Source organism: Pristiophorus japonicus, chromosome 8, assembly GCF_044704955.1.
Source record: "Pristiophorus japonicus isolate sPriJap1 chromosome 8, sPriJap1.hap1, whole genome shotgun sequence".
NCBI lineage: Eukaryota > Metazoa > Chordata > Chondrichthyes > Pristiophoridae > Pristiophorus > Pristiophorus japonicus.
This window is the reverse complement of record NC_091984.1, coordinates 99544266-99563741: the sequence shown is the minus strand read 5'-3', so window position 1 is coordinate 99563741 and position 19476 is coordinate 99544266. Positions and strand designations below refer to the sequence as shown.

Below are 19476 nucleotides of genomic sequence, written 5' to 3'. Positions count from 1 at the left end.
GAGAAGGAGCATCAGGTAAACAATCCAGTGGCTAAGGTGGTTCAGGTCTTTATATTCCTTTTTTCTTTACCTAGACGATTCAGAGATTCAAAGGAAAAGCATAAAGTCAGATTGGAAAAACGCAAGTGTCCTCCTGTTCAAAATACAGCTTCTTTAGTGGAAACATCCTCGTCATATCCCCAAAAGATTGGGTGTAAATCAAAGCGAAAAAAGAAACATAGGAAACATTCACGAGAAAAAAATACAAGGGCAAAGCTCCAAAGTCCAGCAACTACAAAACAGGCACCTGATGCACATGGCTCAAGAGACCATCCAGATGAATTACATAGGTATAAAAAATGCAAGTCTTCTGAATCTTGCAAACATATACTTAAACGCAAAGCAAAGCCTTCAGTAGAGGAAGAAGGTCTTGAGGTGTTGAAGGCAAAAATAAGTGGCCCTTCCTTTGAATGCTTGCAAGCTGATTTTAAAGACTATTTTAGCAAAACATATGTGTTGCAAGAAGCTGAAGGGGCTAGTGGAGAACATTGTGAGAAAGATAGAAATGAGTATTCTACAATAAAATTTGCACAGGAAACTAGCATACCCACTGTTTCATATGATGAACTTAGACATTTTTATAAGGAATCTGAAAGTATAATACAATTAAAAGCTTTGCCAGAGCTGCACGGAGAATCGAATCATTCAGCTATAATGCAAAATTGTAAAGATTCAAGAAAAGTTCTAAGAAACTTTGAAGAATTAGATAGCTCCGAGAATAAATCTAATATCTTTGTGAAATTACACAAAGAGCCTGGTATCTCCGGAAAACCATATGATGAGTGGAAACCGACCAACACACCTCTGAAAGCTGTCAAAAGTACAGAAAGTTCTCGTAAAGGATCGAAAATTCTGGAATCTGGTTTTTGGGAGAAGTGCAATAAAATATCTAATTGCTTCAGAAGTCTCAGAAAGAAATCTAAAAAATCAGAACGGGCTGGAGCTGAGGCTGACATTCTAACAGCATCTTCTCACTTGTCCAAAATCTCAGGAAAACCCAGTGATTATTTCAGATCCTTCGAGATTGAAAATCCGAGCATATTTTCTGAGGAACCAACAACCTCAGGAACATTTGGTAGAGAGTACAAACAGTCAATAAGGTCCTGTGGTGATTCTGGAAGCACCAAATTGGTTCATGAAGGAAAAGGAGGGTTGAGATATCCACGAAAACGCCATGTTGAAACTGTGGATTCAAACATACCTCAGCAGTCTGGACTATTTGAAAGAACTGATGTGTCAACATTATCGTCAAGAAGCTCTGGAAACGCTGAGCGATTTGAAACCCCAAAACAAGCTAAGAAGTTTAATAGTTTTAAAATTCTTAAAAAGGTCTATGCTACAGATGCCTTATCAGAGACTGTTTCTAAATCATCGGAATGGGACAGAGCTGAGGCCAACATTGCAAGAGCACCTTCTCACTTATCCAAAATCTCAGGAAAACCCAGTGATTATTTCAAATCCTTGGGGATTTCAAGTGGCACTCAGTCACTGTGTAAATCTTCAGAAAATGCTACAAGATCTGCTTCGATACATCAGAATCATGTGTTGTCCTCACAACAGCCGGTAATGGAAGTTCATTTCATTTACTTATCTGACTATTAGTTTTAAAATGGCTAAAGTAGATCAGCACTGCAGTGCATCTAAATTTATATTGGCAAATTATAGTAATCCTCAGTGGTGCTGCTGCTGCACAAAAAGTGAAAGCACCTAACAAAAAGCAGCTCTTGAAAGATTATTAGAGTCCAATGTTCTTTTTCAGCCTTTTTAAAAATACATTCATATTTATTTTTTTAAATTCCCATCACTAGAAGTAATTGAAAGATCGCTGTGATTGAATATAAGTGATTGATGTTGACTGTCAAATAGTGCAGACCTGTTCTACTAGTTTGATAATCAGTTCTTTCATCATTTTGAGGCCCATAGTGACAACAGCAGATTTTTAAACTCTGACAATTCTCTGCAGCTATACAACTCTCTTGAGCTCATAGTGTAAATTGTACAAAAGGGTATGATCTTGTGGAGCAGAATAATGTTATTAAAGTTGGATATTTGGCTAAAGTTGAAATATATTGCTTTTGTATTTAATTATTGTCGAGAGATAAATTATTAAAATAATTGTGGGTGATAACTTGGTTGCAGGAATATTTTACTGTGGAAAAAAGGCAGCTTAAATTAGAGGCCACTTTGCCAATGATTAATAGCATGCCAGGTAACCTTATTTCTATTATGTTTTAATCCTTCAAGGATTTTGAAAGAGTGAATGCCCCCACCACTTTACCAGATCATGTGAATATGGATACTGATCAAAAGGTGGGTGTTGTGTTGATAAAGGAACCAATGTATGGTATGTCTGCAGGTTTTCTAGAGCTTTGGCAAAACCAGTTGAATCAATAATAGATTCAATCTTCCAAATGGGAGATATCGTTCGAACATGTGTTATTGATTTGCTAGTGGATCTCAATCTCTTAGATGATCAGATCACTAAATGTTAGGGTATCACAGAAAATTATTTTAGTTACGTGCCCAATGTAATCAGAACTACAGAAGAAAAGTGATAATTGTTGTACTACAGTCTTGGACTGTTATCTGTATAGGGCAACATGGGATTGATAGATCCAAGTTATACTGCTTGTTCAATGTTCCTGTTCCAGAGGCCTCTTTTTTTAAACTTTTATTTATACTGGGCTGCACAGAAAGGTTCCTCAAGGTGGTTTACACCTTTTGTTTATATTTGCTCTGGAGTTTCATATCTGAATTACACTGCATTGCTTGTGTTCATGCAGCGCTAAAAGTGTTTTCAACAAATGCAAACCGTTTAGTATATAACTGACCTATAAATATCATGATAATGTTGGTCCCAGTAAAATTCCTGTATTTTTAAGGGATTGTAACAATGCATCAATAATATGATCTTACAATTACTTTTAACATCCTATCAAACAAATCATTTTGGTCTGCTTGCACTTCTTCCCCACTGCACCCCTCCGCCATGTTAAAAGGGGAACCCACACCCCATAAGTCCAATTACAGTCAGTGATTTTCACTTATAGGTGGGATTTCATTTTTAATATAAAATACCCATATCTAGATAATGTGGAAAAAAAATCATTAAATAAAAAACATTGCCTAGTAGGTGATACTTGTCATTGTAAGCTTTTCTGTCCTATGGAAACGAAGCATTCAGCAGTAGCCAAGTAGTGAATTTTCTCAGCTTAGATGCTTCATAGCTGGTCTTGAGGACAGAAGACGGTGGCAAACTGCGTAATTTGCAACGAAACTACTTACTGATGATCCTGTAACTCAGGAATGTCTATCCTGCAGCCTGTGGGCCAAATGTATTTTCCCCCTACCCCGCCCCCAAGTCTGTGAATGGTGAAATATTCTGTAACACTCCCGACAAACTTTATGGATGGTGGCGAGGTTTTGAGGGGTAGGTAGTGGTGCGAGTTCAGAGTACCCAACCTTGCAACTACTGATATGCAGGTCCAGTTGAAGTTTTTAGTCAATAGTGTTACCCCCCCTCCAAGATGGTGATGTTTGGGGACTTGATAGTGGTGGTGCCATTGTTTGAAGTGGTTATTACCTAATACATGTGTGGTGCGAATATTATCTGTCACTTGTCTGCCGAATTCTCGATGTTATCCAGGTCCTGCTATAGGCTGGCATGGGATGCTTTGTTAACATAGAAACATAGAAAATAGGTGCAGAAGTAGGCCATTCGGCCCTTCGAGCCTGCACCGCCATTCAATGAGTTCATGGCTGAACATGCAACTTCAGCACCCCATTCCTGCTTTCTCGCCATACCCCTTGACCCCCCTAGTAGTAAGGACTACATCTAACTCCTTTTTGAATATATTTAGTGAATTGGCCTCAACAACTTTCTGTGGTAGAGAATTCCACAGGTTCACCACTCTCTGGGTGAAGAAGTTTCTCCTCATCTCGGTCCTAAATGGCTTACCCCTTATCCTTAGACATTGTTATGGGAGGAGGTGTGAATAGAGCTGAGCACTGTGGCATCGCCAGCAAACAGCCCCAATTCTGACCTTGTGATGGAGGGAAGGTCATTGATAAGTAGTTGATAATGATTGGGCTGGAACAGTTCCCCGAGGAACTCCTGCAGCGATATCCTTGGCTGCAATTATTGGCCTCCAACAACCAAAACCAACTTCTTTTGTGGCAGGTAGGACTCCAGCCATTGGAAGGTTTTCCCTTTGACCCCACCGATTATGAAGACCAAGCTGAGACATTATAAGCGTCACCCATGCTGATGTAGTAGATGGGAGGTAAAGTGGAGATCAGAGGACCAATCCTCAATGTTGTGACAGTGAGTAGCAATGTAGTGAGAGTGGCTTCAGAGGTTTCAAAAATGACTTGCAAACTGCTGTCACCTAAATCTGTGGACAAAATGGAGTGAGCAAGAGCCTTTCCATGAGGCAAGTAAAGGTATACTGTTGCAGTATTTGTGCTTTTCCCAGCTATCAATGAATGAACTCGCTAATGGCCACTAAGCTTCCGCCTGCCCTTCACAGACGAGGCACCGGACCTCCATTATTCCCGTGCTCCTGCAGTAAACAAGTGTTAAAATCACAGCAGGGTCTGTGGACAAGCACTTAGCGATTTAAATGAGGTCGCCCGCCTCTGCGGATCGGGTTCGTGTCACGCCTTCGAAGTTGCCCATGTTAAATACGCGAGGCAGCGGGATGATGGCAGGTCCCTGACGCGCTCGCTATTTCCAGCACTTTTACTGCCGACCCGCCTTCAAACCTGCACATAGAAACATAGAAAATAGGTGCAGGAGGTAGGCCATTCGGCCCTTCGAGCCTGCACCACCATTCAATAAGATCATGGCTGATCATTCACCTCAGTACCCCTTTCCCACTTTGTCTCCATACCCTCGATCCCTTTAGCTGTAAGGGCCATATCTAACTCCCTCTTGTATATATCCAATGCACTGGCATCAACAATTCTCTGCGGCAGGGAATTCCACAGGTTAACAACTCTCTGAGTGAAGAAGTTTCTCCTCATCTCAGTCCTAAATGGCCTGCCCCTTATCCTAAGATTGTGTCTCCTGATTCTGAACTTCCCCAACATCGGGAACATTCTTCCCGCATCTAACCTGTCCCGTCCCGTCAGAATCTTATACGTTTCTATGAGATCCCCTCTCATCCTTCTAAACTCCAGTGTATAAAGGCCCAGTTGATCCAGTCTCTCCTCATAGGTCAGTCCAGCCATCCCTGGAATCAGTCTGGTGAACCTTCACTGCACTCTTTCAACAGCAAGAACGTCCTTCCTCAGACTAGGAGCCCAAAACTGTACACAATATTCCAGGTGAGGCCTCACCAAGGCCCTGTACAATTGCAGTAAGACCTCCCTGCTCCTATACTCAAATCTCCTAGCTATGAAGGCCAACATACCATTTGCCTTCTTCACCGCCTGCTGTACCTGCATGTCAACTTTCAATGACTGATGTACCATGGCACCCAGGTCTCGTTGCACCTCCCCTTTTCCTAATCTGCTGCCATTCAGATGATAATCTGCCTTTGCATTTTTGCCCCCAAAGTGGATAACCTCACCTTTATCCACATTATACTGTATCTGTCATGCATTTCCCTGCTCACCTTACCTGTCCAAATCACCCTGCAGCCTCTTAGCATCCTCCTCACAGCTCACACTGCCACCCAGTTTAGTGTCAACTGCAAACTTGGAGATATTACATTCAATTCCTTCATCCAAATCATTAATGTATATTGTAAAGAGCTGGGGTCCCAGCACTGAGCCCTGCGGCACTCCACTAGTCACTGTCTCCCATTCCGAAAAGGACTCGTTTATCCCGACTCTCTGCTTCCTGTCTGCCAACCAATTCTCTATCCACGCCAGTACATTACCCCCAATACCGTGTGCTTTGATTTTGCACGCCGACAACAAGAAAATTCTGGCCTTTGAGTCTGTTTTCAATTGAAACCCATTCTCAGTATGCATTCAGACAGATTCTGGTTTTAACTGGATCAGAATTTGTCAGTGGGTAGAGAGTTGTAGTATCTTAATGTGAAATTAGTGATAATTTGAACTTCCTTAGTTAATCCTATTGTTACAGTTAGAATATGGAGTGTGTTCTGAATTTTGCTTTTTATTTCTGAAGTTACACTGCAATTTTATATATGCAGTACATAGTGTTCCAAGTAATTACACAATTTCCAATTAATTATAGAATCTCCAATGTTAATGTGAACATTAATGAAGGTATTTAAAGTTTTGTTTTCAAAAATATATCCTCTTCCTTTCCCCTCAATTACTCACCAGAAGTAACTGATATGCTTCAGTTAGTAGGCTGCATAGTTGAGACAGTCAGCAATAAACAGGTCGGTGCAACAGTATAATGATGCCAGTAGTGCAGAATTACAGCATAATTTGCACATTATGACATCATTTACCAAAAATAATTCCCTGAAAATTGAGGGGTTACACATTTATTTGTCTGATAAAATTTGTTAATCTAATTTTTGTTTAAATGAAAGTAGATTTCAATTTAACGAGCAAATTTATTCCATGTGAAGGGGCAACATAACTTGTACCTTCGGTGTTACACTGTTTTACATTGTTCTGAAAGAATCCCTTGATGCATTACATGTACTGTTACCGAGCTTGACACCCTTCCTCACCCAATAAGGGAGGTTGTGGACAGCAATTCTCTCCAGGACGCCCAATTTTGGGAATGTTTGTACCATTTGTGGCGCCACGGAAGGAAGAGCAGATATGACCACCATTTTCATGATGGACTTGAAGATAAACTGATTACATTTTCAATGTATTTCAGCTATTATTTGTTCAAAAAACATAGAAAGTAAGTTCCCTAGTTTTCATTCTCCTTGTTTTAAGTGGATTTTTTTTTAGAATAACAACTTGTTTGAATCATTTTGACTTGAGTCATTTCACTTATTTTCTAAGAAGTGCACAAGTAGAACGTAACATCATGATAGCGTTCAGACACCAGCTGCTTTGCTTTTACATCTATATTCCAGATTACCATTTTTCAAATGGAGGTACTTCTATGATCCTAGCTGTTGCAATGCAAAATTATCTAGTTGTTCAATAACATCAAATAGTATTGTGATTGCATTTTTCTGGTGACCAATATTCCTGCTGAAACATAAGCACTTACTTGATTATATGAATTCTGTTTTTATATATTTGATCACATGTAATGAATATGGAACGTTTCTGTTCAGATCTTTACTTAAATTTACTTCAGTCTTTAACCCCTTTCTCCCACAAATATATTTTTTAACATTGGAAATACAGTTTTAAAAGTGGATATGAAACATGCAAGTCTGGTGGCTTTCTTTGTGATCTTTTGACGTAGGAAAGGAATTGAATATTAGATTACAGGTCCATATCATAATATTTTGAGTTTAAGCAAGTAGCACGTGTATTAAGTTCTAGCTAAAGCATCAGAGATTGCAATCTGAGGTAAATGCTTTAACTAATGGTCTTCACACCAAGAATTCCCACCTCAGCTGCAAGTAATCTACTTGGAATCTTGATGAACACTGCATGTTGAACACACGATGTAGGGAGCAGCATCAACCTCTGTACATGATTTTCTTTGACCTCACAAAGGCCTTCGACTCTCAACCATGAGGGATTATGGTGTGTCCTTCTCAAATTCGGCTGCCTCAAAAATTTGTCACCATCCTCTGCCTGCTTCACGATGACCTGCAAGCCATGATTCGTATGAACGGATCCACCACAGACCCAATACAAGTGCAGACTGGGGTCAAGCAAGACTGTGTCATTGCACCAACGCTCTTCTCAATCTTCTTCATTGCAATGCTTCATCTCACATTTAACAAGCTCCCCACTGGAGTGGAATTAATCTACAGGTCAAGCGGGAAATGTTTCAACCTCTGACTCCTCCAGTTCAGATCCAAGGTTGTTCCAACCTCTGTCATTGAGTTACAATATGCAGATGACGCTTGCATTTGTGCACACTCTGAGGCATCGGTGATACCTTCACTGAAGCATACGAGAGTCTGGGCCTTACATTAAGCATCAGTAAGACAAAGGTTCTCTACCAACCTGCCCCTGCCACACAGTACTGCTCCCCGATTATCAAGATCCATGACGACACCTTGGACAACATGGACCACTTCCCATACCTTGGAAGCCCACTATCAGCAAGGACAGACAGTGATGACTAGGTCCAACCCCATCTTCAGTGTGCCAGTGCAGTCTTCGGCCGCCTGAGGAAGAGAGTGTTTGAAGACCAGGATCTCAAACCTGGCACCAAGTTAATGGTCTACAGAGCAATAGTGATACCTGCCCTCCTATATGCTTCAGAGACATGGACTATGTACAGTAGGCATCTCAAAGCACTGGAGAAGTACCACCAACGCTGCCTCCGCAAAATCCTGTAAATTCATTGGCAGGATAGGCGCACCAATGTCGGCGTTCTCTCTCAGGCCAACGTCCCCACCATCGAGGCATTGGCCACGCTCGACCAGCTCCGATGGACGGGCCACATTGTCTACATGCCCGATACTAGACTCCCGAAACAAGGACTCTACTCCGAGCCATGTAGCGGCAAGTGAGTCCCAGGAGAGCAGAGAAAATGCTTCAAGGACACCCTCAAAGCCTCCTTGGAAAAAAATGTAACATCCCCACCAACTTTTGGGAATCCCTGTCCCACGCTCAAAGTGGAGGAGAAGCATCCAAGAAAACGCCGAACACTTCGAGTCTTCACCAGGCGCACGCAGAAGCCAAGCAGTGCAAACAGCAGAAGGAGCGTACGACAAATCAAGCGCCATTAGCCCCACCTGTGACAGAGATTGTCGATCCCGCACTGGTCTCATCAATCACCAAGTCATCATCGACTCCGGGGGACTGCCCTAGAAGACTGTATTTGCATTTGCGACTCTGGAAAGCAATACATTTTCCTATTAATGTAGAATCAGAAGATTTAGTGCCTTGCTATCTATGTAAGTTCGGTGCATCTCTGGGCTTTCTATTTAATAGTATTTCTTACTTTCTGACTGAAACTGAGGAACAAATCTTTCGATCATGGATTTATTTTATAAGTTGTAATGCTGTGCATATAAGTTCAAAACGTTTTTTTAAGTAACAAAAAATGGCAGATATTCCTTATTTTAATAATTGAAGTTCTACAAAAGGACATGCAAGTTTATGGCTTTCATATGAATTTTAGCTTGGTCTCATATTACACTAAAACACAGTTTATTTTTCCTCAAAAGATGGAGATGATTGAAGAACTGCAAACAGCTCGGTATGAAAAAGTCTTCGAGGTGGAATTGGGACAGAGTTATGGAGAGCTGACTAGCATGGAGATAGACCCACCACAGGAAATAAAAATACTATTCTCAGGTAAGTTATGTTTTTGGGGGACAATTCATCTCTAATCTTCTATTTCTCTCCTTCTCCACCTCCACCTGCGATTGTGTCTATATAAATGACATTCTCCTTTCTTTTAAATATCCCTTTTTTTAAAAACTAACCATTTCCCCTCAACAACTTAAAAGAAAAATTCCAGCCTCATGACAATTCACTAAAGATTCTCCAGTGCCTTTAAGCATTAACTCATTTTGAACCTCACTAAGCTAAAAGCAGCAGCTAAGTTTGTCGTGATCTGATTTGTAATAGGCCCAATTGATAAAAATGAACAATTATGTGCATGCAGGTGTTTTCAAGAAATTATGTTCACCAGACCTGTAGACTTTTTATTGGGCATGCACAGTCCAATTCCTGGTGTTTACTTGTACCACATTGATGAGATTTGCATTGATTGAAAATTACATTGATCTTTAAAAAAAAAGTTTTTGTGGGAATTGCAAACGTTTTAGTTGTATATAGAAAGTAGGTGCAGGAATAGGCCATTCGGCCCTTCGAGCCTGCACCACCATTCAATATGATCATGGCTGATCATGCAACTTCAGTACCCCAGTCCTGCTTTCTCTCCATACCCCTTGATCCCTTTAGCCGTAAGGGCCACATCTAACTTCCTTTTGAATATATCTAACGAATTCAACGGCCTCAACAACTTTCTGTGGTAGAGAATTCCACAGGTTTGCAATTCTGAGTGAAGAAGTTTCTCCTCATCTCGGTCCTAAATGGCTTACCCCTTATCCTTAGACTGTGACCCCTGGTTCTGGACTTCCCCAATATCGGAAACATTCTTCCTGCATCTAACCTGTCCAATCCCGTCAGAATTTTATATGTTTCTATGAGATCCCCTCTCATTCATCTAAATTCCAGTGACAATAAGCCTGGTCGATCTAGTCTTTCTTCATATGTCAGTCCTGCCATCCTGGGAAATCAGTCTGATGAACCTTTGCTGCACTCCTTCAATAGCAAGAATGTCCTTCCTCAGATTAGGAGACCAAAACTGTACACAATATTCAAGGTGTGGTCTCACCAAGGCCCTGTACAACTGCAGTAAGACCTCCCTGCTCCTATACTCAAATCCCCTCGCTATGGAGGCCAGCATGCCATTTGCTTTCTTTACTCATGCTGTACCTGCATGCTTACCTTCAATGACTGATGTACCACGACACCCAGGTCTCGTTGCCCCTCCCCTTTTACTAATCTGTCACCATTCAGATAATCTGCCTTCCTGCTTTTGACACCTATGTGGATAACCTCACACTTATCCACATTATACTGCATCTGCTATGCATTTGCCCATTCACCTAACCTGTCCAAGTCCCCGTGTAGCCTCCTAGCATCCTCCTCGCAGCTCGCACTACCACCCAGCTTAGTGTCATCTGCAAACTTGGAGATATTACATTCATTTCCTTCATCTAAATCATTAATATAGAAACATAGAAACATAGAAACATAGAAAATAGGTGCAGGAGTAGGCCATTCGGCCCTTCTAGCCTGCACCGCCATTCAATGAGTTCATGGCTGAACATTCAACTTCAGTACCCCATTCCTGCTTTCTCGCCATACCCCTTGATCCCCCTAGAAGTAAGGACCTCATCTAACTCCTTTTTGAATATATTTAGTGAATTGGCCTCAACAACTTTCTGTGGTAGAGAATTCCACAGGTTCACCACTCTCTGGGTGAAGAAGTTCCTCCGCATCTCGGTCCTAAATGGCTTACCCCTTATCCTTAGACTGTGACCCCTGGTTCTGGACTTCCCCAACATTGGGAACATTCTTCCTGCATCTAACCTGTCTAAACCCGTCAGAATTTTATATGTTTCTATGAGGTCCCCTCTCATTCTTCTGAACTCCAGTGAATACAAGCCCAGTTGATCCAGTCTTTCTTGATAGGTCAGTCCCGCCATCCCGGGAATCAGTCTGGTGAACCTTCGCTGCACTCCCTCAATAGCAAGAATGTCCTTCCTCAGGTTAGGAGACCAAAACTGTACACAATACTCCAGGTGTGGCCTCACCAATGCCCTGTACAACTGTAGCAACACCTCCCTGCCCCTGTACTCAAATCCCCTTGCTATGAAGGCCAACATGCCATTTGCTTTCTTAACCGCCTGCTGCACCTGCATGCCAACCTTCAATGACTGATGTACCATGACACTCAGGTCTCTTTGCACCTCCCCTTTTCCTAATCTGTCACCATTCAGATAATAGTCTGTCTCTCTGTTTTTACCACCAAAGTGGATAACCTCACATTTATCCACATTATACTTCATCTGCCATGCATTTGCCCACTCACCTAACCTATCCAAGTCGCTCTGCAGCCTCACAGCATCCTCCTCGCAGCTCACACTGCCACCCAACTTAGTGTCATCCGCAAATTTGGAGATACTACATTTAATCCCCTCATCTAAATCATTAATGTACAGTGTAAACAGCTGGGGCCCCAGCACAGAACCTTGCGGTACCCCACTAGTCACTGCCTGCCATTCTGAAAAGTACCCATTTACTCCTACTCTTTGCTTCCTGTCTGACAACCAGTTCTCAATCCATGTCAGTACACTACCCCCAATCCCATGTGCTCTAACTTTGCACATCAATCTCTTGTGTGGGACCTTGTCGAACGCCTTCTGAAAGTCCAAATATACCACATCAACTGGTTCTCCCTTATCCACTCTACTGGAAACATCCTCTCAAAATTCCAGAAGATTTGTCAAGCATGATTTCCCTTTCACAAATCCATGCTGACTTGGACCTATCATGTCACCTCTTTCCAAATGCACTGCTATTACATCTTTAATAATTGATTCTAGCATTTTCCCCACCACCAATGTCAGGCTAACCGGTCTATAATTCCCTGTTTTCTCTCCCTCCATTTTTTTAAAAGCGGGGTTACATTAGCTACCCTCCAATCTATGGGAACTGAACCAGAGTCCATGGAATGTTGGAAAATGACCACCAATGCATCTACTATTTCTAGGGCCACTTCCTTAAGTACTCTGGGATGCAGACTATCAGGCCCTAGGGATTTATCGGCCTTCAGTCCCTTCAATTTCCCTAACACAATTTCCTGACTCATAAGGATATCCCTCAGTTCCCCCTTCTCGCTAGACCCTCAGTCCCCTAGTATTTTCGGGAGGTTATTCGTGTCTTCCTTAGTGAAGACAGAACCAAAGTATTTGTTCAATTGGTCTGCCATTTCCTTGTTCCCCATTATGAATTCCCCTGATTCTGACTGCAGGGGACCTACATTAGTCTTCACTAATTTTTTTCTCTTCACATATCTATAGAAGCTATTGCAGTCAGTTTTTATGTTCCCTGCAAGCTTACTCTCTCATACTCTCTTTTCCCCCTCCGAATTAAACCCTTAGTCCTTCTCTGCTGAATTCTAAATTTCTCCCAGTCCTCAGGTTTGCTGTTTTTCCTTGGATTTAACACTTTCCCCAATTTCCCTTGTTAGCCACGGTTGAGCCACCTTCCTTTTGTTATTCTTGTGCCACACAGGGATGTACAATTGTTGTAGTTCATCCATGTGATCTTTAAATGTCTGCCATTGCCTATCCACCGTCAACCCTTTAAGTATCATTCTCCAGTCTATCCTAGCCAATTCATGTCTCATACTGTCGAAGTTTCCTTTCTTTAAGTTCAACCCTAGTCTCTGAATTAACTGTGTCACTCTCCATCTTAATGAAGAATTCTACATATTATGGTCACTCTTCCCCAAGCACGACCAGTTTGCTAATTAATCCTCTCTCGTTACACAAGATCCAGACTAGGATGGCCTGCTCTCTAGTTGGTTCCTCGACATATTGGTCTAGAAAAGCATCCCTTATACACTCCAGGAAATCCTCCTACACAATATTGCTACCAGTTTGGTTAGCCCAATCAATATGCAGATTAGTCACCCATGATAACTGTTGTACCCTTATTGCACCGTTCCTAATTTCCTGTTTGATGCCATCCCTAACCTCCCTACTACTGTTTGGTGGTCTGTACACAACTCCCACTAACGTTTTCTGCTCTTTGGTGTTTCGCAGCTCTACCCATATAGATTCCACATCATCCATGCTAATGTCCTTCCTTACTATTGCGTTAATCTCCTCTTTAACCAGTAACGCTACCTCACCTCCTTTTCCTTCCTGTCTGTCCTTCCTGAATATTGAATACCCCTGGATGTTGAGTTCCTAGCCTTGGTTACCTTGGAGCCATGTCTCCGTAATCCTAATGACATCGTATCCGTTAACAGCTATCTGCGCAGTCAATTCATCCACCTTATTACGAATGATTCTCGCATTGAGACTCAGAGCATTCAGGCTTGTTTTTTTAACACTCTTTGTCTTTTTAGAATTATGTTGTAATATGGCCCTATTTGATTTTTGCCCATGATTTCTCTGCCCTCCACTCTTGCTTTTCTCCTTCCTACCTTTTGCTTCTGCCCCCTTTTTATTTCCCTCTGCCCCCCTGCATAGATTCCAATCCCCCTGCCTTTTTAGTTTAAACCCTCCCCAACAGCACTAGCAAACACTCCCCCTAGGACATTGGTTCCGGTCCTGCCCAGGTGCAGACCATCCAGTTTATACTGGTTCCGCCTCCCCCCGAACCGGTTCCAATGTCCCAGGAATTTGAATTCCTCTCCCTTGCACCATTCCTCAAGCCACGTATTCATCTGAGCTATCCTGCAATTCCTACTTTGACTAGCACGTGGCACTGGTAGAAATCCTGAGATTACTACCTTTTGACGTCCTACATTTTAATTCAACCCTTTCATCTCAGAAATCAACCTAGTAAACCTTCTCTAAGCTGTCTCCAATGTAAATACATCCTTCCTTAAATAGGGTGACCAAAACTGTACACCGTACTCTAGGTGTGACCTCACCAATACCCAATACAGTTGTAGCAGCACTTCCCTTCTTTTATACTCCATCCCCTTTGGATGAAGCAACGTCTCGATTTCAAAATCCTCATCCTTGTTTATCAATCTTTCCATGGCCTCTCCCCTCCCTATCTCTGTAATCCCCTTCAGCCTCACAACCCACCAAGTTGTCTGCGATCCTCAAATTCTGCTCTCTTGAGCATCCCTGATTATAACTGCTCAACCATTGCCGTGGCCTTCAGCTGTCTAGGTCCCAAGCTCAGGAACTCCTTCCCTCAACCTCGCTTTTCTCCTTTAAGTCGCTCCTTAAAAGCTCCCTCTTTGAATGAGCTTTTGATTATCTGCTGTAATTTATGTGGCTCTGTCTAATTTATTTGTTTTGCGCGTTGGGCTGTTTTACTACATTAAAGGCGCTATATAAATACAAGTTGTTGTTACGTGAAGAATTTGTATTCTGTACTCTTTAACTTAACTGCTTAAAGTTTTGCAAACTATGCTTATCAAACCTGTGTAGTTCCAGATTTAGTATATCCTGCCATTGTCCTAAAGGAACTATTGGGAGACTGCTCAAAAAAAATCTGTCCAGGTAATTGAGTTATTTGTGAGCCCAGAAGAAACAAGTACTCTTCCTGGGGCCATAAAAAATAAAAATCCTGGTCTGCTGCTGGCCCATTCAAGCCCCCCCCCCCCAGATCGCCGACTTGATCTGCCAGTCGGCTCGTGGTAGGAGTTGTCATATTTTCTGCCCTTCTACAACTGGTGAGCTACAGCAAAGTGGCCTTTAAGGCCTAAACCCCCAATGCTGTAGTACAGAGGGATCTGGGGGTTTTTGTACATGAAACATGAAAAAGTTAGCATGCAGGTACAGCAAGTAATTAGGAAAGCAAATGGAATACTGGCCTTTAGGTGTGCTGAGAATTCTGTGACCCATATAGTCTTATGCCTGGTAAGTGGTCATAAGAACATAAGAAATAGGAGCAGGATAGGCCATTTGGCTCCTCAAGCCCGCTCCGCCATTCAATAAGATCTTGGCTGATCTGACCTTGGCCTCAACTCCACTTCCCTGCATGCTCCCCATAACTCTTGACTCCCTTATCATTCAAAAATCTGTCTATCCCCACCTTAAATATATTCAATGATCCACTCCGCAGCTCTCTGGGGTAGAGAATTCCACAGCTTCATGACCCTCTGAGAAGAAATTCCTCCTCATCCATTTTAAATGGGCGACCCCTTATACTGAAACTATGTCCCCTAGTTCTAGATTCCCCCACGAGGGGAAACATCCTCTCCGCATCTACCCTGTCAAGCCCCCTCATAATCTTATACGTTTCAATAAGATCATGTCTCATTCTTCTAAACTCCAATGAGTATAGGCCCAACCTGCTCGGCTTTTTTTCATACAGAAACCCCTTCATCTCAGGAATCAACCTGGTGAACCTTTTCTGAACTGCCTCCAATGCAAGTATATCCCTCCTTAAATAAGGAGACCAAAACTGTATGCAGTACTCCAGGTGTGGTCTCCAACATCCAGTACAGTTATAGCAGGACTTTACTACGTTTATACTCTATCCCCCTTGCAGTAAAGGCCAGCATTCTATTTGTTTTCCTAATTACTTGCTGTACCTGCATGCTAACTTTTTCCTGTTTCATGTACAAAAACTCCCAGATCCCTCTCTACTACAGTATTTTGTAATCTCTCTCCACTTAAATAATAATTTGCTTTATTTTTCTTACCAAAGTGGATAACCTCAAATTTTCCCACATTATACTCCAGCTGCCAAATTTTTGCCTACTCACTTAACCTATCTATAATCCCTTTGCAGATTCATTGTGACCTAATTACAACTTGCTTTCCCACCTATCTTTGTATCACCAGAAAATTTGGCTACCGTCATCCAAGTCATTAATGTAGATTGTAAATAGTTGAGGCCCCAGCACTGATCCCTGTGGCACCCCACTAGTTACAGTTTGCCAACCTGAAAATGACCTATGGGTGGAACTTCATCCTACATTGCCTGGTTGCAGGGCAATAATGGTAGAGATATCTGCAGTAACAATTGTTTGTCCTCTCGGTCTAGGAGGATATAAAGAAAAGAAAAATGGGGACGAAAACAAAAATACGTACATACTATAAATTATTGTTGTAACTCACCTTAGTCTCTGAGATGCAACACTTAATATTCCTTTTTTGTTTTAATTTCTGATTGTCTAGCTCAAGCCACCTCCCAATCTGACATTCTCGTTGTGCTAGATACCAACATCTTTATCAGTTACCTTAAATTTATCATGACTTTAAAGGACCATGGAGTATCAGGTATGTGACAAAGAATGAAAACAAAACAATTGGTCATTATCTTTCAGATCAAGAGAAATGAAAATGTTTTTATTAAAAATGGTTTGGCAGCTCTTCAGATGAAAGAAACATCAAGATTTGATCTTGATAAAAATTGCATTTTGTTTAAAATGTATAAATCGTGTTTCCCTTGGAGATGGTAGATGGTTGGTTCAATTCAGAAATCAAAGCATGTTCATGCTGTGCTTCAATTAAAGGTGGGTGATTACCAATGTAATTGGTTACAACACAGTTTTTGGAATCTCATGGATAGAGTTTAATTTGTTCAGTCCCAACTTTACTTTACACCTTAGAGCAACAGTGTTATTTTATTATTATAGCTTATTGCATTCCGTATTTTGTTGAAGAAAGTTTGCATATTTGTAAATGTAATGGTCATGTTTGTTATCAACCTAACTTTTTTTGCCATTGAAACAATCACGATACTTATTTCTACAGCACATAAATTTTAGGTTTTGGTTTGCATGGCTAGTAACACTCTTGCATGCTCTGTATCAAAGTTTTTATGGGTTCAACACCCACCTGAAAGTTTTGCGAAGCCCCTAGAGATTTGTGCAGGAACTGGTTATCCCGATAGTATGTTGAACTGATAAATCCGCCTGCTGCCATAGGCAGCAAAGATCCCAGGATGATAGTCATAAAGGTTAGGGAGTAATACCTGTTAATTATTCTCTTCCTAGTACAGGTTGAACCTCTCTGGTTCGGGACCTGACCGGTGCCGAACCAGAGAATTTTCCAAACCACAGGACGTCAGTATATGACTGTACCTATACACCCTACATAAGCATATGCCTCGCCTAGACTCACCAGGACCTGTAGAGTGCTGCTTACTGCTCTCCTGGGCTAACTTTAACATTCTTTCATTTGTATCTGTCCACTTGTGTTTTGCTCTTTGGGTACTTTTCTTTATAAATAGCAGAGAAATGGCATGATTGCTGAACCACCTCGGGATGGAGTTTGCCCTTCTACAGGCATGGGAGAAGATGGCCGAAAGCGGCAGTTCCGCAAATTAATGCCGAACCATGGATGTTTCCGGACCAGAGAGGTTCAACCTGTATCTTGTTGACTTCCTGCTCTATTCCTCAGTATATATGAGATATTGGTGACTCTAGTTAATATCTTCAACTTTATAGACATTATTGGAAAATTGGTGTGAAGACAGCTTAAATGATTAAGTACTGTTTAAATGACAATATATATATGCCAAGTGAGTATATAGTGCAATTGTACAGTTATATTTCTATATTTACAGGTGTCGGTTTCCCAATTCTAGTCATCCCATGGGTAGTTCTACAGGAACTGGATTCCTTAAAAAATGGAAAGCTCTCTGGAGGTGTCAATCGCAAAGCTATACCTGCTGTACAGTTCGTTTATTCCTGCTTCAAAAGTCGGCATCCACATGTATGGGGCCAGTCCATGCAACAGGCAGCTCAGAAGTTTTGTAAGTTAATGTAGTATCATCATTGCAACTTTTCTGAGACCTGCTATATCAGAGCCCACACACTTTCAGTTTATTAACTCTAGGTCACCAATGAATAAGAATGAGGAAAAAGGTGTTTGAAGATTACATTGCATGATATTAGAGTGCAGTTTACTGAATGACAAAAGCAATCAAAAAGCCACATTTCAAAAAGTTTTGTCATATTTCCTAATCTCAATTTTGCAATTTTATTCTTGCTTCACAGTCACCATCCCATTCAGTGCCACTGCACTTTTTTTTTTATGTCTGAGCTCTGTCCTATTTTATTTATAATTTCTTTTAACGTTTTACTTGTTCTGTTAATGTTCTTCCCCTTTTCTCCCCTGAAGGCATTGAGTTCTCTTGGCATATGGTTCTATGGGTACCGGACATATTCCAATACCTTGTCCAGTGGCCATTCTTAATGTGTAAGGCAAGACAGTGGAAGTTGGTAGGTTACCTGACTGTGTGGGAGAAAACAGCCAGGCCTAATGTGTCCTCACCTGACAGCCACACAAAAGCATATTCCAGCAGGGATTGTTGGATAGCAAACAGGACTATAGTTTGAACCATTGTGATACATTTTTTTAGCTTTCTTAAAAGTGTATATGGGATAAATTTTTATTTAATATGTATTTTCATTTTTGATTTGCGTAATTATCAGAATTATCAATCACAAATACTTAAGTCGACTTACACTGGTTGCTCAAAGAAGAAAAAATCAGCAGCCATTTACAAGATTGACCTGACTGTGCATCACTGTTCAGGTTAAATGTGAAGGGCCGGATTTTGGTTTCACCTTTATAAAAAAAAATGTACCCATATCTAACCAGCTGTGAGGTGGAAAGGATTGTGCACAGGATCCTTCACTGTCCTGCACCTCTTGACACAGTAATTCCATCACTTACAAGGCACAAGTCAGGAGTGTGAAGAAATACTCTCCACTTGCCTGGGTGAATGCAGCTCCAACAACGTCAAGAAGCTCCACGCCATCCAGGATAAAGCAGCCCACTTGATTGGCACCCCGCCTACCACCTTAAACATTCACTCCCTCCACCACCAGCGCACTGTGGCTGCAGTGTGTACCATCTACAAGATGCAGTGCAGCAACTTGCCAAGGCTTCTTCGACAGCACCTCCCAAACCCGCAACCTCTACCACCTAGAAGTTCAAGGGCAGCAGGCGTATGAGAACACCATTGCCTCCTAGTTCCCCTCGAAGTTACACACTATCCTGACTTGGAAATATATCACTGTTCATTCATCGTTGCTGGGTCAAAATCTTGGAACTCCCTACCTAACAGCATTGGGAATATCTTCACCACATGGACTGCAGCAGTTGAAGAAGGCACCTCCCCACCATT

General features: G+C 41.7%; 1 protein-coding gene across 4 annotated transcripts in view; it reads left to right on the top strand.

The window, feature by feature from the left end:
• The window catches only part of swt1 (SWT1 RNA endoribonuclease homolog), a 170491-nt gene that overhangs the window by 28705 nt on the left and 122310 nt on the right, over positions 1 to 19476 (top strand). For all 4 annotated transcript variants that reach the window (XM_070887169.1, XM_070887168.1, XM_070887166.1 and 1 more), the window contains exons 5-9: positions 75 to 1602; positions 2284 to 2349; positions 9288 to 9417; positions 16515 to 16616; positions 17908 to 18096. In XM_070887169.1, coding sequence (XP_070743270.1) covers positions 75 to 1602; positions 2284 to 2349; positions 9288 to 9417; positions 16515 to 16616; positions 17908 to 18096 — 2015 coding nt within the window. The remainder of the gene's footprint in view (positions 1 to 74; positions 1603 to 2283; positions 2350 to 9287; positions 9418 to 16514; positions 16617 to 17907; positions 18097 to 19476) is intronic.